The 17,851-nt window shown below is 52.9% G+C and overlaps 1 protein-coding gene across 11 annotated transcripts; it reads left to right on the top strand.

The window, feature by feature from the left end:
* Positions 1–960: 960 nt before the first annotated feature.
* On the top strand, positions 961–17,825 carry mapk8ip3 (mitogen-activated protein kinase 8 interacting protein 3). Of its 11 annotated transcripts, none has more exons than XM_029158080.3 (34): positions 962–1,976; positions 5,016–5,136; positions 5,626–5,696; positions 5,775–5,854; positions 6,053–6,076; positions 6,541–6,691; positions 7,044–7,275; positions 7,351–7,453; positions 7,573–7,691; positions 7,999–8,010; positions 8,363–8,380; positions 9,243–9,300; positions 9,393–9,545; positions 9,701–9,758; positions 9,869–10,020; positions 10,137–10,193; positions 10,281–10,451; positions 10,872–11,031; positions 11,704–11,754; positions 12,496–12,585; positions 12,688–12,837; positions 12,914–13,079; positions 13,721–13,918; positions 13,988–14,171; positions 14,244–14,363; positions 14,434–14,514; positions 14,593–14,660; positions 14,740–14,888; positions 14,962–15,133; positions 15,217–15,330; positions 15,560–15,598; positions 15,855–16,019; positions 16,169–16,315; positions 16,416–17,825. In XM_029158080.3, exons 1-34 carry the CDS (start codon positions 1,671–1,673, stop codon positions 16,538–16,540), a joined length of 4,065 nt encoding a protein of 1,354 aa, XP_029013913.1. In that variant the 5' UTR covers positions 962–1,670; the 3' UTR covers positions 16,541–17,825. The 11 variants fall into 11 exon arrangements, with proteins under 11 accessions (XP_055366858.1, XP_029013913.1, XP_029013917.1 ...); XM_029158084.3 differs by having other exon boundaries at positions 10,905–11,031; XM_029158085.3 differs by having other exon boundaries at positions 6,541–6,649.
* The last annotated feature ends 26 nt before the right edge of the window (positions 17,826–17,851 follow it).

Below are 17,851 nucleotides of genomic sequence, written 5' to 3' on the forward strand. Positions count from 1 at the left end.
ATCTTACCCGGTTCAGTTTGAAGCCTTGATCTTGTCTTCACGGTTACCTACAGGTTTGCGTTAATGCCAGCGACGTTTGTTTGATGCCCTGATAAACAAACTCACCAATGATGTACCTGCAAGTTTAGAGATTTCAGATTCCTTTCAGAAAACTCGTGAATAATGTGAAAGGTGAACATTGCTGATGATATACTGCCACCTATTGATGTAAACAGGAACTGCAACTACAGCTCTAGACGTCAATACCCCAAACTGGCACTGAATTGTCTACCTTTTTGAAAGTACATAATTTTCTAGCAGAGGTTAGAAAACTATTATTAATTTTAAAGTTTTGATTTAAATAAGAATTTGTTTCACATGCTTTTTTACACCATTGGTTCTGTTCACCATCTGTTTTAATCAAAGCTGTAAACTGAATTGAATTCATTAACTGCATTTTTCTACAGAGCACATTGACAGTATTTAATTTTAACATAAAACTGAAGAATTTAGGTTCGGTGGGGAAATGTAGAGGAAAAATACAACATCTTGTTTTCGTTTTCAAAATAATAGTAGCATGAAAGTGAAACTAAGGGTGATGACTTTAGTTCTTAAAGCAATATTCAATTCGCCGTTCATGGAAACTGGATTAATACAATGAAATTAGTTTCCTCTAATACAAACTTTTTTAATACAAACTACAAACCCTTATTCAGATCTCCAATTTGTAAATATTGATCTATTAATTATATATATATATGTATATAGGTTTCCTCTCCTCTACAAAATTTAGATTGTAAGTTTGAGTATCTTTCTTCGTCTCTGTTTTATACTATTGCACATGAAAGCTCATCCTACTTGGCGATAAACCAATATTTTGACAAACGCTCGTGTACGTTTAGTGTTTGTTTTGAAATCCTGAAGTTCGCTTCCGGTGCCGTGCGTCTGCCTTGACGCAGTGCAGACGGAGTGACGTCAGCCTGACTCAGTCAGCTGGCTCCTCGGTCTGAGCAGCAGGCAGAGCCTCTCCCAGTGGGCGACATCACCAGCACCGCCCGAGCCTGGCCGGCGGCATCGGCGGCGCTACGCGGACGGACATGGAGGAGTCGCTGTCGTAGAGGCGCATCCGGAGCCGTGTCTTATTTATTCACCTATTTATTCCCTAATTTATTCGCCCCGCCAGTAATGGCCGGGCTCCGCGGCGGCTGCTGCTGCTGCTGAGAGGCAGGTGCAGTATCATCATCCACGGCTTTTGGTTCCTCGGCATGGGCTGGCGGAGGCCGGTCCACAGGTTGGCCCAGTCCACGTCCACCGCTGCCCGGACCTGAGCGCGTCCGCGGGGGAACAAGCGACTGGGCCGCGTCTGGAGGCGACACAACGGGCCGGTGGCGGTGGAGCAGGGAGGGGGCCGCGTCACGTCGGAATATTAGAGGCAGTATTTTCAGTAGCGAGCTCAAGGTTACACGCACGCACACACGCACGCACGCACCGCAGTCAGGCTTCGTTCACTGAACGCGGGCAGCTGGAAAATGGCTTAGCGTTTCGCTTCTTCGCTGTGATTGAACGTCCGCCCTCTCTGCGCTGAGCGGATCCGAACCCCGTGACAGACTCGCCTTACAGGCCCCAAAACCGCTGGAGCGCAGCCTCCTCATCCTCATCTGGACGAACCGACGCCGGATCCAGCCGCCAAGATGATGGAGCTGCAGATAGACGAGGTGGTGTACCAGGACGACTACGGCTCCGGCTCCGTCATGTCCGAGCGCGTGTCCGGCATGGCCAACAGCATCTACCGGGAGTTCGAGCGGCTGATCCGGAGCTACGACGAGGAGGTGGTGAAGGAGCTGATGCCGCTGGTGGTGAACGTGCTGGAGAACCTGGACGCGGTGCTGATCGAGAACCAGGAGCACGAGGTGGAGCTGGAGCTGCTGAAGGAGGACAACGAGCAGCTCATCACCCAGTACGAGCGCGAGAAGGCGCTGCGCAAGCAGGCGGAGGAGGTGAGTGAGCGGCGGCCGCGTGCGGGCCTCCTCCCGCATCCAGCCTCCATCACGCGGGTGCCTCGCGTTTAGCGTCACGTCAAACAGCAATAGAACCGCCTGAACTCAGGTACAATGTGCGCTAAGCCTGAACTCAGTGGGTAGTGAATTATTTTTATACTTAAACTTATTTATACTTATTTATACTTCTACAAGACTCTGATGTTTTGACCTCGAGGGGCCAAAACATCAGAACTGTGTCCCAATGTGATTGTGCGACTCATCTGCTGTGACCCCAGTAGTAAACATGTAGTACAAATGGAGAAACCACAGCCTTGTTGCTGATACAAAACAGACGCCAGCTTCGCGTTACTGCTTTTTTTCCGTACGTGGAGGTTTGAATGGTGGGAGCTCAGCTCTCAGTGGGCGTTCACCCTCCAGCAACAAAAGCACGCGTCAGTGTGGAACTATTGAGTTACACTACAGAGGAGCTGCGTCTGCGTCTGCGTCTGCGTCCGCGTCCGCGTCTGCTCGGGTCCGGACTCCTTCTCCGGCCGCTGTCATGAGGCGCCGTTAGTCCTGCTCGCATCCAAACGGGCCTCGCGTCTCATCAGCTCAGCTCTGAGTCTGTGTCATCGTCTCTTCTCTGCGTCAGCAGCTTCAAGCTGTGACTTCACTTCATATTAATACGTCGGAGTTTGTATATTTAAATGTAAGATATTATACATGAAACACTTCATCGTGGACCTTTAAAGTGGAAAAGTGTCTTTACATCCCATCTAGAATAGAAGAACAACTCAACAGTTGTTTACAGTAGAGTTCAGTACAGTAACAGGCCGGTTTCATCTAAACGGACCTACAGTCTAATAACAAGCATCACGCAGAAAAATAGTTTCCTCAGGTCAAAGCTACAACTAGAGTCCATGATAACAATAAGATGCTGTGACTGGACTATGTTCATTTTCCAAACTGAGGAGGCGGCGGCGGCGTCAGCGTGTGGAGGGGCAGGATGGTGGATGGGGCGGCGTGCGAGGGGGGGGGGGGGGGGGGGGGGGGGGTTATAGGAAATCAATAAGACGCCGAGGCAGCCTGGCTGTAACCTGATTTGTGCTCATGAAGAGCGTAGACAGAGCAGGAGCAGAGAGGAAGGAGCTGCAGCAGGTGGAGCGAGAGCGAGCGTGTTGCAGGACGTGAGCTCCAGGGGCCAAAGCAGCTCCTCCACCACAGGCAGCTACAGCCACAGCAGCTACAGCCACAGCAGCTACAGCCACAACAGCTACAGCAGCTACAGCTACAGCCACAGCAGCTACAGCCACAACAGCTACAGCAGCTACAGCAGCTACACCCACAGCAGCTACAGCAGCTACACCCACAGGCAGCTACAGCTACAGCAGCTACAGCCACAGCAGCTACACAGCCACTACAGCTACAGCAGCTACACCCACAGGCAGCTACAGCAGCTACAGCTACAGCCACAACAGCTACAGCCACAGCCACAGCAGCTACAGCCACAACAGCTACAGCTACAGCAGCTACAGCCACAACAGCTACAGCAGCTACAGCTACAGCCACAGCAGCTACAGCCACAGCAGCTACAGCCACAGCAGCTACAGCCACAACAGCTACAGCCACAGCAGCTACAGCCACAACAGCTACAGCAGCTACAGCTACAGCCACAGCAGCTACAGCCACAACAGCTACAGCAGCTACAGCTACAGCAGCTACAGCCACAGCCACAGCAGCTACAGCCACAGCAGCTACAGCCACAACAGCTACAGCAGCTACAGCTACAGCCACAGCAGCTACAGCCACAGCAGCTACAGCCACAGCAGCTACAGCCACAGCAGCTACAGCCACAACAGCTACAGCCACAACAGCTACAGCAGCTACAGCTACAGCCACAGCAGCTACAGCCACAGCAGCTACAGCCACAACAGCTACAGCCACAACAGCTACAGCCACAGCAGCTACAGCCACAACAGCTACAGCCACAGCAGCCACAGCAGCCACAGCAGCTACAGCCACAGCAGCTACAGCAGCTACACCCACAGGCAGCTACACCCACAGGCAGCTACAGCCACAGCAGCTACAGCAGCTACAGCCACAGCAGCTACAGCCACAGCAGCTACAGCAGCTACACCCACAGGCAGCTACACCCACAGGCAGCTACAGCCACAGCAGCTACAGCCACAGCCGCTACAGCCACAGCAGCTACAGCCACAGCAGCTACAGCCACAGCAGCTACAGCAGCTACAGCTACAGCTACAGCAGCTAAAACCACAGCAGCTACAGCTATAGCCACAGACAGCCACAGCCACAGCCACTACAGCTACAGCAGCTACACCCACAGGCAGCTACAGCCACAGCAGCTACAGCCACAGCAGCTACAGCCACAGCAGCTACAGCCACAGCAGCTACAGCAGCTACAGCTACAGCAGCTACAGCTACAGCAGCTACAGCCACAGCAGCTACAGCCACAGCAGCTACAGCCACAGCAGCTACACAGCCACTACAGCTACAGCAGCTACACCCACAGGCAGCTACAGCCACAGCAGCTACAGCAGCTACACCCACAGGCAGCTACACCCACAGGCAGCTACAGCCACAGCCGCTACAGCCACAGCAGCTACAGCTACAGCCACAGCAGCTACAGCAGCTACAGCCACAGCAGCTACAGCCACAGCAGCTACAGCCACAGCAGCTACAGCCACAGCAGCTACAGCCACAGCAGCTACAGCCACAGCAGCTACAGCCACAGACACAGACAGCGATGGAGCCTGTCGCCTCCAGCCAACGCATGTCATTCGCTCCCATCGTTCACTCTCACACTCCTCGTTTGCTGCATTAGGTGGAGGATTACAGTATTAGGACTCGTGAACTTGCTCTGAAACAGGACGTCATTGTGAGCAGCTTTAATGAAGGAAACAAGTGGCCAATGTGGAGGAGGAGTAAGCAGCTCTGTGCTCAGCTCCGCTTTGTTTGACCAAACCTGCAAAAACTTGACCCCTAACCTGTAACCTGCTGTAGTCATTCAGGCTTCGTTCCTGCTTCTCCCCTCAGAAATTCATCGAGTTTGAAGATGCGCTGGAAGCAGAGAAGAAGGAGCTGCAGATGCAGGTGGAGTTCCTGGAGCTGCAGGGGAAACAGCAGGAGCTCAAGGCCAAGAACTACTCTGACCAGAGTGAGTGGATGCATGATGAAGCAGCCCGAAGCGCTGCGGGCCCAAAAAACCATGGGCCCTAAGCGTCGCGAGCCCAAAGAACCCAAAGAACCACGGGCCCGAAGCGCCGTGGGCCCAAAGAACCACGGTCCCGAAGCGCAGCGGGCCCAAAAAACCATGGGCCCAAAGCATCGCGGGCCCAAAGAACCCAAAGAACCCAAAGAACCATGGGCCAGAAGTGCAGTGGGTCCAAAGAACCACGGTCCTAAAGCGCAGCAGGTCCAAAAAACCCAAAGAACCACGGGCCCTAAGTGCCTCTTTAAAAAAATGAATGAATTTCCATTAGGGTTCTTTGGGAAGATGGAAAGAGAAGCAGACACACTGCTGGGGCTGAACATAAAGCTTTGATTTGTGTGGCAGTAAATCACAAATATGAGCACAGTTTGCACAATTCTTCTATCTGTGACGTTCAGATCCAAATAATAATAACGCTGATTAACGTTTACGCAGTCACTCGTCTGGAGGAACGAGAGTCGGACATGAAGAAGGAGTACAACGCTCTGCACCAGCGCCACCTGGAGGTGAGAGCGTGTTTAAAATCACTGGGTTCTCAGACGGAACCACAGGCCGCTGACCTTGTGACCCGTTTGTGCCCGCAGCTGGTTCAGAGGAACGTGGGCCTCCTGGAGCGGACCAAGCTGCAGCAGTCGGGGAGTCAGTCCGACGCCTACGGACGCACGTGAGTCCTCCCAGCCTCCGCTCCAGGTTCTGCTGCTGTGCTTTTTGTCATGAGGACGAGGAGCGTTGGCTTGGTGTCGACGAGGTTCTTGTCTCCTGTCTGTCTCTAATCGGTGTGTGTGTGTGTGTGTGTGTGTGTCTGTCTGTCTGTCTGTCTGTCTGTCTGTCTGTCTGTCTGTCTGTGCTGCCGTTTGCACAGGCCACACAACACATGGAGGAAAAGGTAAATCCAACATGTCCCCCGTCCGTCCCTCCCCTGAACCGACCCGTCTGGGCTCAAACCTTGACCCGCTTCAGTGGTTCTGGCCCTCAGCTTGTACACGATCCTCCCCTGCTGCGATGCTTCTGTTCATTTCTTGAACTGAATGAGGAAACTCCCAGAATCCCTTTCTCCCCCTCAACTCAGTGTCTGTGTGGGTTCCGTGTGACATCCTGATATGAAACCCATGTTATGCAGCTCTGGATTAATAATAGAGTAGATTTAAGCTCAGGCCTCTATCGTGAAGGTGCAACTAAAACTATTCCAGAGCAGAACGTTTAATGGAGCATGAGCCCTTGTTTCTCGCTCCGGGCTTTGATTACCAGCAGCATTTTGCCTGAAGCCCGTGACCCGTGAGTCTGAGACGCGTAGCGACCCGGTCCGGACCTGCCACTAACCCAGCGTCTCCCCTCTGTGTCTCCCGGCAGCAACAAAGCGGAGCGGCCGCCGTCGCTGAGCCTGTTCCCCAGCGCCGAGGGCATGGTACGTGGGGGTCTGGGGGGGGCTAGAACCCTGCCCGGGAAAGACATCTGGCAGGTCAGCGAGCCGGGCCGGTCCACCTGCAGCTCTGCCTTTCAGGTGCTGTCCTCCTGCTCCAGCGCCGCCGCCTGGGGAGCCCGCGGAACCCCCCCCCCCCCCCCCCCCCCCCCCCCCCTCGCCTGCCTGCGTCTCCTTCTTAATGTCTGCTGTTTAAGGGCGGATTTGTTGGTGTAGCGTTGACCCAAGCAGGCGGGGGTCCCGGTCCATTTGTTGGTTCTGATGGGGTTGCTCTCCTCGTGAGGCGCCCGTGAGTGCGGAGCTTCCGTCGTATTGGTTGACGCTTGCACTTTACTTCCAGCGCTCCTTCGCTTGTGCTTTAATGCTAAGTCCTATAGAAGTCGCGTGTCGGGGTCTCGGACTGACTTGTCTCCGTCTCCTCCCCGACGTGAAGGAGGACGGGTCGGAGTCGGACTCGGTGGCCGCCACCCCCAGCAGCGCCGGCAGCAAGTCCAACACCCCCACGTCCTCCGTGCCCTCCGCCACCGTCACCCCCATCAACGAGGGCTTCCTGCAGCACGCCGACTTCGACGCCGTGCGGAGCGGCAACCGCAGGAAGAGCGCCAAGCGTCTGAGCCGGAACATGGAGGTGCAGGTCTCCCAGGAGACCCGGAACGTCAGCATCGGTAGGAGGCCGCGGCTGGACGCGTGACGGGACCAGGACCCGGTTTGAGCCCACACCCTCACTCTGCTCTGTTTAGGGATGGGAAGCAGCGACGAGTGGTCCGAGTTCCAGGAGATCATTGATTCGACGCCCGAGCTGGACATGTGCGTGGATCCTCGCGTGTACGGAGGAGGGAACAGGTACGGTCACACGGCGCCGGGCCCGCGGGTCGCGGGTCAGACAGCATCGCTGAGCTCTTTGTGTGTGTGTGTGTGTGTGTGTGTGTGTGTGTGTGTGTGTGTGTGTGTGTGTGCCTCAGCCCCTCTCAGGGAATAGTGAACGAGGCCTTCGGCATCAACACCGACTCCCTCTACCACGAGATCAAGGACGCCAAGTCGGACATCATCGGCGACGTGGACGCCGGCGCCGAGCTGCTGGGTACGAAGAGAGAGGCTGAGACTGTGCTGGATGAAAACATACCTAGTGTAGAAAGAGTCCAGATGCTTCATGTCCCACTGCAGCGACTCAGGCTTTTTTTTGCATGGCTGAGGCTGGAACACGCTGCCGTCCCTTCATGCAGTGACTCATTATTATTTGCAGCCTGACACAGATGTAGCTTGTTGTGTGTTGCGGATTCCGGGTTAGCGTTAGCGTTAGCATTAGCGCAGGCCGCATCGTGTCCACCTGTTAACCTCTCACCCTTTCTGTTTCCCCCTTTCATGTGCTTCTGCTGGTGACCCCATAGGCGAGTTCTCAGGTGTGTATCTGCTCATGCTTTGGTTGCTATCTTTGACTTTTACTCCGACTCCACACTAGAAACAGACGCCACAGAAGAACTGGACGCACGAGCGTTGTTACAGTAAAGTAGATCTGATTCTCCTACAGTGAAATGACTGCCTCTGCTCTTTTCTCTCTTCTCAGCGCTTTGTGACCTATAGAAGCAGTGATTGAAGTTTGTTCCACTGGGACCTTTAAACACATGGTCCTGTTGAGTCTTGATGTTCAGTTGCTCTTAAATGCTTATGAGCATCCTCTCTCTTCTTCTCTGATCATGTCCTTCCCTCCTTTCTCTCTTCGCTCTCTCCTCCTTCTTCTTCTTTTGCCTCCAGTCCGTGATGATTTCTTCGGTAAGGCACCTCCTTGCCTCATGGTCATACTTCTCATCATGTCACCCCCCCCTGGCCTCCAGCTTCTCCCTCCCTGGTGCTTTTGTCCTGTATTTGTGGATTTATATTTATATGTTCTCCACCTTTGCTTCCTGCTTAGTTGCTTTAGTTCCTCTGATGCAGATGTTTTGCCAGAGGTGGTGACCTTTAAAAGCTCCTGTGGAATGATTCATGAGAAAAGAGAAAATCTGAGCGTGCTTGTCTTTGTCTGCTGCAGAACAAACACCTGCATGTGACAAATGAGGTGTTGGTTTTAAAGTGTGTAGTGAACCTCAGCGGTCCAGTTGAGGCTGCGGAGGCTCAGATGTGTCAGTGCACCTCTCATTTATTCAGGTTCAATTTGTCACCCTTAAAATCCCATATGATGATTTACTGAATGTGTTCTTGTGACTGGGTTTAAACCAGAAACATGAGCAGACTCATGTTTCTGCCCCTCATGCATCACAACACATGCACCCTGCATTCTGTTTGACCTTTGAGAGTCTGGTCCTGGCGGCAAACAACCACCTGATGTGTCAAAGCTTCTGCTTTAAGTTTGTGTGTCTGCCTTGTGTTGCACAGCTTCCTGCTCCCACGTACGTCTGTCAGTTTTAAACCTTTATGGCTAAGATTCATCATTTAACATAATAAAGGCTGAGCATGATATGAAAGTAAAGTTGAACTTCCTCCTTCTTTACACCAACGCCCTTAAAATTGTTTTTAATTTTGTGCACAGACAATAAAATCTTAAAGTTGAGATCCTTAATTGTAGTAATTTAATAGGACCAAATTCCAGACTGTAAGGTTTGATGCCGTGTAACTGATTTGAATGCGACTGTTTCAGGGATGGGAAAGGAGGTGGAGAACCTGCTGACGGAGAACAAACAGCTCCTTGAGACCAAGTAAGAAACATGATGAAGATGAGCGTGTTCGTCTTCATTCTAGTTCTAATGATCCCAACACCTTCGCCCTGTTTCCTCCTGGTGCTCCACAGAAACGCCCTGAACATTGTGAAGAATGACCTCATAGCCAAAGTGGACGAGCTGTCGGGGGTGCAGGAGGTGCTGAGGGAGGAGCTGGAGACGGTGCGACAGTCCAAGAACAAGCTGGACGCCCGGGTCAAGGAGCTGGAAGAGGAGCTGAAGAGGTGATAAGGAGCAGGCGTGAATCCTTCAAAAAGCTCCCAAAGCTCTGTGAACAAACACTTGAATCCCAAACTTATTTAGCACCGTCCACTTGTGTAAAAGTTCACAAGCTACAGTTAAAAATGAGCGCGTCACCACGTTGATGCTTGTGTTGCAGGTTGAGAGCTGAAGCCCTCGGTGCGTCCCGAGACTCCAAGGACGAAGGAGGGGACGATGTGAGTGAAACCTCACGAATGTCGTTTTTAGGTTTCCCAATAAGTGAGAACAGTAACAAAAAACTATTTAATATGCTCTTCTTCAGTCGCGCTCTCTCTCTCGTCTTCAGTTCTCGTCACCCATGCAGGACGGCGACATGACGATGACGCAGCGACGGCGGTTCACACGGGTGGAGATGGCCCGAGTTCTGATGGAGCGGAACCAGTACAAGGAGAGGCTGATGGAGCTGCAGGAGGCCGTGCGGTGGACGGAAATGATCAGGTACCGCTGCTTCAGCACGGAGAGGAAGGAAGGAAGGAAGGAAGGAAGGAAGGAAGGAAGGAAGGAAGGAAGGAAATAATCCTAAAAATAATCCTAATTTGTCTCCTTCCTCTCAGGGCGTCCCGGGAGAGTCCTCCGATCCAGGAGAAGAAGAAGTCCACCATCTGGCAGTTGTGAGTTTTGAATTTTAAACTCCGTTCCTTGAGCACAAGGCGAAACCTCCCATATTGTGCTGAACCAGACTTTTCTCCCTCCACCAGCTTTGCCCGTCTCTTCAGCTCATCCTCCAGCCCTCCGCCCGTCAAGCGGCCATACTACAGCGTCAACATCCACTACAAGTCCCCCTCGCCGGCCGGGTTGTCTCAGCGGCGCAGCCACACCATGTGTCAGATCTCCACCTCCAACCGCACCCTGGAGTTCTTCCCTGAAGAGTGAGCAGCACCCAGTGGCAAAGCCGCCCTTTAGCTCGTAGACACGATCCGCTGGCTGCTTGCTCGCTTGTAGCAGCTTTAACGGTCCCCGTTATGCATAAATTCAGTCTCGTTTATACAGTTCTGTAGATTCTAGGCTTTGCTGTTTTATAGAATCTGGTCTCAGAATAGTCAAGTCAGGATTTTCCCCCTTTGTGATGTCATGATGTCATAGGGGGCGGAGCTCTAGGTCCTCTCAGGCTGAGTGCATTTCTACAGACAAATTCTTCTTGTAGAGTCAAGTAGAACAGAAATCCCATCCCATAACTCGGCGGCTGCTGCTCTGATCCTCCTCTTCTTCTTCTGTTCTCGCGCTGCTGGCTGACCAGGCTGCTAACGCTTCGCTTCTTCTTCTCTTCCTTCCCCTCCCGCTGCTTCCAGACTGGCCAGTAACGGTGTTGCGTCTCTTCTCAGTGACTCTGCGCTGTTGGCCCGCAGAGAGCAGCGGCGCGAGCAGTACCGGCAGGTCCGCGAGCACATGCGCCGCGACGACGGCATCATGCAGGCGTGCGGCTGGAGCGTCCCGTCTCGCTTCAAGCAGGTACAAGACGACGGCCCACAGACGTTAACGTCCACTCAACAGCAGCTAAACGCCAGGCTTTGAGCAGGGCCACGTACAGAGGGGGGCTGTGGTGGCCCAAGCCCCTCCCATTTAAATATTCTTCAGTTTCCCCTTTACATTATAATATCATCATCACTATACTATATATTAAACCCAACAAAATGATTAGCAGGCAGAGTCTACACTATGTTACAGCCCATCATCCTCTTTCATGAAGATTTATATTATAAGAAGATGTGGATTCATAGGTTTTACTGTGGGTCAGTGCTTGTGTAAATACAGCTCACTGCTGGCTGCAGTCCGGCTGCTCTGGGAAGGATAATATCTGCCATATATTTAATGTGTAGGCCCACAACAGGGTAATGCTGCCTTCGTACCGATTATCAAACGCCCAAGAAGCCATGAGCCAGGCCATTAGCTCCTACTGATTTTCTACATAATGTGGACGACAGCTTGAACAAGGCCTTGGATCCGGGCTGTACGTGTTGCTTTTGGTGTTTAGTTCCTCGAGTGTGAGGACAACCGGCGTGAATAGCACACAGCGCAGTCTTGGCCAGAAGTGGAAACGCGTGCCGGCAGAAGGGGTTGAGTCTGAAAGGCTGCGGGGCAGTGTGTTGATAGGAAGGCGGCTCTAACTCTGGTCTCCCACAGAATCCTGGTCAGACGGACAGCGCTCAGAACAGCCCGCTGAAGAGACAACAGGCAAGTGAGACCGACAGAGTGCCAGCATGCGCCTTCACGGCTTCCTTTAACCCTCGCCCTAAAGACAGAGGCAGACGAAGGGCCTTAACCTGAGCGTACAGAGGTCTAACTAGGAATGTGTCTGGTGTGAAGCGATCCGTTTAAATGCATGAAATTGAAGCAGGACATAGTTCTTCTTGAGGCATGATGAGTTAGTGTCCCTGTGTTTTATACCACACACACACACACACACACACACACACACACACACACACACACACACACACACACACACACACACACACACACACACACTCTGGTCAGCGGAACTTTTCTCTTGCTTCAGTCTTTGAACTTTAACCTCTGTCTGTCTCAAGCTGCCAACGTACAGGTTGATGTCGGCATCACTTACTCCTACTTGAAAGTCTGAAATAACAATTTAATAATGTTTAAAAAAGTAAATGACATGGAACGATGTACCATTTATTAGCAGCATTCATTAGTTACAGCACTTGTTATGAATAGCAACTAGTTCCCATAAACACTCAGACGGTGCCTTTAAGCTTTTTTCTTCTGATGCGGCATCAGGTTATTTCCTGTACTGTTTTTTGTAGTTTGGCTGAGAGCAAGTGAACACAACATCACACTGGTTTGCCTGCTGTGGTATCTACTTTACTACATACAGTACATACTCAAGCACTGAATTACACGGGATCAGATGATGAATAAATCTGCACCCGTCTTTTCACCTCTGCTGTTTAGACCACCAACGAAAAGGAGGACAACCGCATGAAGAACGTTCCTGTGCCAGTTTACTGCCGTCCTCTGGTCGAGAAGGACCCCAACAGGAAGGTGAGGAGGTTTCCATACTGTGTGTAGCCGTCCCACATGTAGTTGGACAGTATCACAGCTGCTCTTTGTTCACTCATTCTGTGCATGTGCGTGTTCTTGTAGTTGTGGTGTGCTGCAGGCGTGGATCTGACCGGATGGAGGACCGGCGGCCAGGAGGCGGTTCCATCCAAACCCGGGTCCGGCAGCGGTGACCCCCTGCAGGCCGAGGAGGCCGGAGGCGACAAGAAGAGCAGCTCCCCAGAGAAGAGGAAGGTAGAGCAACACACAGCCAGAGCAAAGCACGCACGGAGCCCGGGTTCCTAACTGAGAGTCCGTCTCCCTCTGCCAGTCCAAGGAGCTGCAGGAAACCGACGCCATGAGCAGTCGAGTGTGGATTCTCACCAGCACCCACTCTGCCAGCAAGGTGGTCATCATCGACGCCAACCAGCCGGGCTCGCTGGTCGACCAGTTCAACGTCTGCAACGCCCACGTGCTGTGCATCTCAAGCGTTCCAGGTGAGGCGGGTGCGAGGTGAGACGGGTGCGAGGTGAGACGGGTGCGAGGTGAGATGGGTGCGAGGTGAGCAGCGGCTTCGGACGTTATCACGCCATTCAATGGTCATTACCAGTGGTTATCAGCCCATACGTATGAGCCGGTAGGTGCCCATCTACCTGCTGGCAGCGGTGAATCGGTGCAGTAGATCGCTGTCAATGATCCGTAAGGTAGCAGAGTCAGTGGGCGCGCTGTTGAGCGGTTGTTGTTTAGACGGGAGGATCGAAGTTTTGGATTTTTATTTATTAGCGAGCATAACTTAGCAAATAGCTAGCGGTATTGTGTTAGCTAACTGTAACCTGAACCCCCCACCCGTTATCCAGCCCTAACCCTAACCACAATAACCTCTGAAGCTGCTGAACGTAGCAACTTAGCTAGCTGTTAGCTGTTCGCGAGGAGGCAGAGCAGGCACCTACTGGCCCATACGAATGCGCTAATAAGTTCTGATCAGCCCATTCTTTATGGCTGATAACATCCGAAGCGGGTGCGGTGAGACGGGTCCGAGGTGAGGCGGGTGTGAGGTGAGACGGGTGCGAGGTGAGACGGGGCGTTCCCACGCCTCACCCGGTCCCCCGCTGACGCCGCTCCGCTTGCTTGTGTTCAGCTGCCAGCGAGAGCGACTACCCCGCCGGCGAGATCGTGCTGGATCCCGGAGACGGCGGCGCCGGAGGGGGCGACGATGGCGGTGGCGTGGAGGGGATGCTGGCTGGCATCACGCTGGTCGGCTGCGCCACCAACTGCAGCGTCGCCCGCAGCAACTGCTCGTCGCGCACCGACACTCCCATCATGGACAAGGGACAAGGTGGCACCGGGGTGGTTGTCTGTGATAAAGGTGCCGAGAGCCGGTGCCTAATGAATGGTTTTTCTTCAGCCCCCACTGCTCCCCCCATGAACGGGAAGATTCACCCCGCCCAGTCGGCCGAGGAGGCCACAGAGGCCACCGAGGTTCCAGAGTCAACAACCAGCCACACGGGAATGGGATCTGGACCTCCAGGACCGTTCACCGAGCACGTCTTCACCGATCCTCAGCCTCGTCCGGCCGACGCCTCCGAGCGGTGAGGCCTCACGCTAGACCTGAGGTCGGCAGAGTCTGCGGAGCTAAATGCTTGTTTTGTCCCCCTTCACAGGAGCACGGGTCAGTCCAAAGAGGAGACGTGTCAGCCGACGGAGACGGAGGACGGAGGCGAAGAGGCCAGGAGCTACACCAGCGTGGCCCCCACCATGTGGCTGGGAGCCCAGAATGGCTGGTCAGTGGCACACAGGGCCCGGTCCACTCATTGGCTGCCTCTGCGCTGACACGTGTCTGTTCCCTCCCAGGCTCTACGTCCATTCCGCTGTTGGAAACTGGAAGAAGTGTCTCCACTCCATCAAACTTAAAGACTCAGTGCTCAGCCTGGTGTAAGCGCCTTTCTGTGGTCAGGAGTTTCCTGTGAAGTCCTTCTACTCCAACAGGTTTTGTCTCCTCTCCAACTGCAGGCACGTGAAGGGTCGTGTGCTGGTGGCTCTCGCTGATGGGACCCTCGCCATTTTCCACAGATCAGAGGGTAACGTGACGCCGGTTTCTTGTTGAGTACATGTGTGGAGGTGAACGTGACGAGGAGCTGGGATCCTGTTTCTGTCCAGATGGCCAGTGGGATCTGTCCAACTACCACCTCATGGACCTGGGCCGTCCTCACCACTCCATCCGCTGCATGGCTGTGGTCCACGATAAGGTTTGGTGCGGCTACAAGAACAAAATCCACGTCATCCAGCCCAAGAGCATGCAAATCGAGGTGAGTCCCGACCGGGTCCGGCCGGCGCCGCTCGTCCTTCGCAGACTGAGCCGGGCCCTTTTCCTGCCTGCAGAAGTCCTTCGACGCCCACCCGCGCAGGGAGAGCCAGGTGCGGCAGCTCGCCTGGATCGGCGACGGCGTGTGGGTGTCGATCCGTTTGGACTCCACCCTGCGCCTCTACCACGCACACACGCACCAGCACCTCCAGGACGTGGACATCGAGCCGTACGTCAGCAAGATGCTGGGTGAGACTAGCGTTTTTAGCGGTCATGACACAGGACCGTGACCATGCGGACGTCAGCCAACGGGCCGTTGTTGTGGTTCACAGGTACCGGAAAGTTGGGCTTCTCCTTCGTCCGCATAACGGCGCTCCTGATCGGCGGAAACCGTCTGTGGGTCGGAACTGGAAACGGCGTGATCATCTCCATCCCGCTGACAGAGAGTGAGTCCGATTAACTGAGAACTCGGTGGAACCAGGCTTTCAGACCTAGAGGAACCACAGAACCGCGTATTAAACCGGTGCCCTGTTAAACTCTGTACTCGTTGGCTGCTCTTTTCCAGCTGCCCAAACTTTCCCCTCTCGTTCTTCGGTCCGTCAGTGTTTTCGCCTCATACAGTCGTAACTATCACTGTTGCTGTCCTCTGCTCTCCTCCCACTCCCCCTCCTGTAGCCGTGGTCCTTCACCGGGGACAGCTCCTGGGTCTGAGGGGTAAGTGGGAGCCCTCCTGACTTCCTGCTTTTTCTTGCCTGCTCTCACCCATTCCAACCTTCTTGTTCCCAAAGCGCTTTCTGCAGTGACGGCACAGGTTTAGTCATAAAGATTTGCTTGCGTGTCTCATGTTCTGTTTCTTTGCTCTGGTGCCTTATGACATTTCTCGTTTTCAGTTCTGGGGTTTTTGTGGCCTGTTTGTGTTTTGCCCCCTTTCCTGCCTGGCTAGTCTCTCATTCTCGTTCCTCCCCCTCAGCCAATAAGGTTTCTCCGACGTCGTCCGGAGGAGTGATCCATGTGTACGGTGACGACGGCTCCGAAAAGAGCAGCGGCAGCTTCATCCCCTACTGCTCCATGGCTCAAGCCCAGCTCTGTTTCCATGGACACCGTGATGCTGTCAAGTTCTTTGTCTCTGTTCCCGGTAGGAACTAATAAAAGCTGACCATCTGTCTGCTGAAGCGCCACACGATCATGCCCTGAAACTGCCAATTTTGCTCTGCTTCAGGTTCCTGCTTTGTTTCTCACATTTGTAAGTAGTCTCTGACCAGCTGCTTTTTGTGCGTATGACAGGAAACGTCCTGGCGACGCTCAATGGCAGTGTGCTAGACAGTCCCTCAGAGGGGCAGGGATCCACGGCGCCGCCCGAGACCGAGACCCAGAGTGTTCAAAACGTGTTGGTGCTGAGCGGAGGAGAGGGATACATCGACTTCCGCATAGGTGAGCAGTCAGTTTCACACAGATAGATGATTTCCTGTATATTTTATTGTCATAGTGCCCATAGAAGCACAGAGGAATAACGCTTCCCTGTTTTCTTCAGGGGACGGTGAGGACGATGAGACGGAGGAGGGAGAGAACGGTGCAGCTTCGCAGATGAAACCTGCTTTGAGCAAAGCTGAGCGGAGCCACATCATCGTCTGGCAGGTGTCCTATGTGCCTGAGTGACTCCTGGCTCTGCTTTAACGCCCACCTCCCTCTCCTGTCCCCAAAGCTTCCAGCCGCCCAGACCTTGTAATTACCCCCGGTTATGTAAAATGTCCCCTTCAGCTCTAAAACGACCCTCCAAGACATGTATGTAACTATTATGCGCCCCTCTTCCCATCACCTTGTAACTTTAATGCCTTGTAAGTACCTCCTCTGATCTAGTAATCTGCCTGACACCCCGTCTGTCCCACCCAGGGCATTGTAACCATCTACCCAGCCTCATATCTACCTCCCTCCTCTTTATCTCATATTTGTAAGCACACTCTCCTTTATTTACCTCAACTGTCCTGCATCTGCCCCAGAGTTCCTCCTCCTCCTCTTTAAGCCGAGCCCAGAGCCCCAACATGCATCAACTGAACCAAAACCTATGGAAATGACAACACAGACCTGCTCATCAGGAACCAATAACCACAAAATAAGAGCGGCAGATTGTTAAAGGCATCTTCTCTGATTTTCAACTTTGTGTACAGTAGTTGGTACAATATCTTGTTCCTGAATCTTCTGAGTCTCACATTCAACAGAAATCCTGAAGGTTTAGGAAGTGGCACCTTAAAAACAGTGACTGAAGTTGTTCCATTACTGCCTGAATGCAGCTGAAAGTAAAACATGTGGGTTTACGAAGCACAAAATTACAGTCTGTGTAGAAAAAGGGCAGCGTTTCAGTATCGATGCTCGTAACTCCCAAAACCATCAACCACAGCAAACAAGTTGACAATTGGTGAAGTCGCCCTTTAAGTGCAAAACAGCTGCTGCTCAGATTTTGGGTGAGTGGTTTCAGGGTGTAGGTGTTTGACCGTTGCCTCAGTGTTAAGACTGTCATTGAAAGTTGTTGGGGTGTTTTTGAGGGGAGGCCCAAATCGCTCCACAATGAATTTAGCTTACAATTCTGGGTTTGTTTGTCTGTTAGCTCAAATGTTTTCATCCCAACTTGCCTCTACTTTCAAATGTCCCAAAGTGGGAGGATACGTGAGGTGGACCTGCAGCAGCCTGGTGCAAGTCAAGGATTAGAGGACTCCACAGTGAGGTCCACATGCCGGCGTTGTGTAAACGTGGTAACGGGAAGCCCAGTAAAGTGTTGACGGTTCGGTCTGGACTGGCTGAATGGCGGCGTGTTGTCATTATGTGTACAGGGATTATTGTAAATCTCCAGACGCACTGAAGCCCATCCTCTTTGTTCAGTATGGAAATTCATGCATTGATCTCTGTATGGATTAAATATTAAACATATTTGTGTGCTGAAACATAATCGTGTGCTGTGTCTCAGTTACCAGT

The sequence above is a fragment of the Betta splendens genome, chromosome 8 (assembly GCF_900634795.4).
Source record: "Betta splendens chromosome 8, fBetSpl5.4, whole genome shotgun sequence".
NCBI lineage: Eukaryota > Metazoa > Chordata > Actinopteri > Anabantiformes > Osphronemidae > Betta > Betta splendens.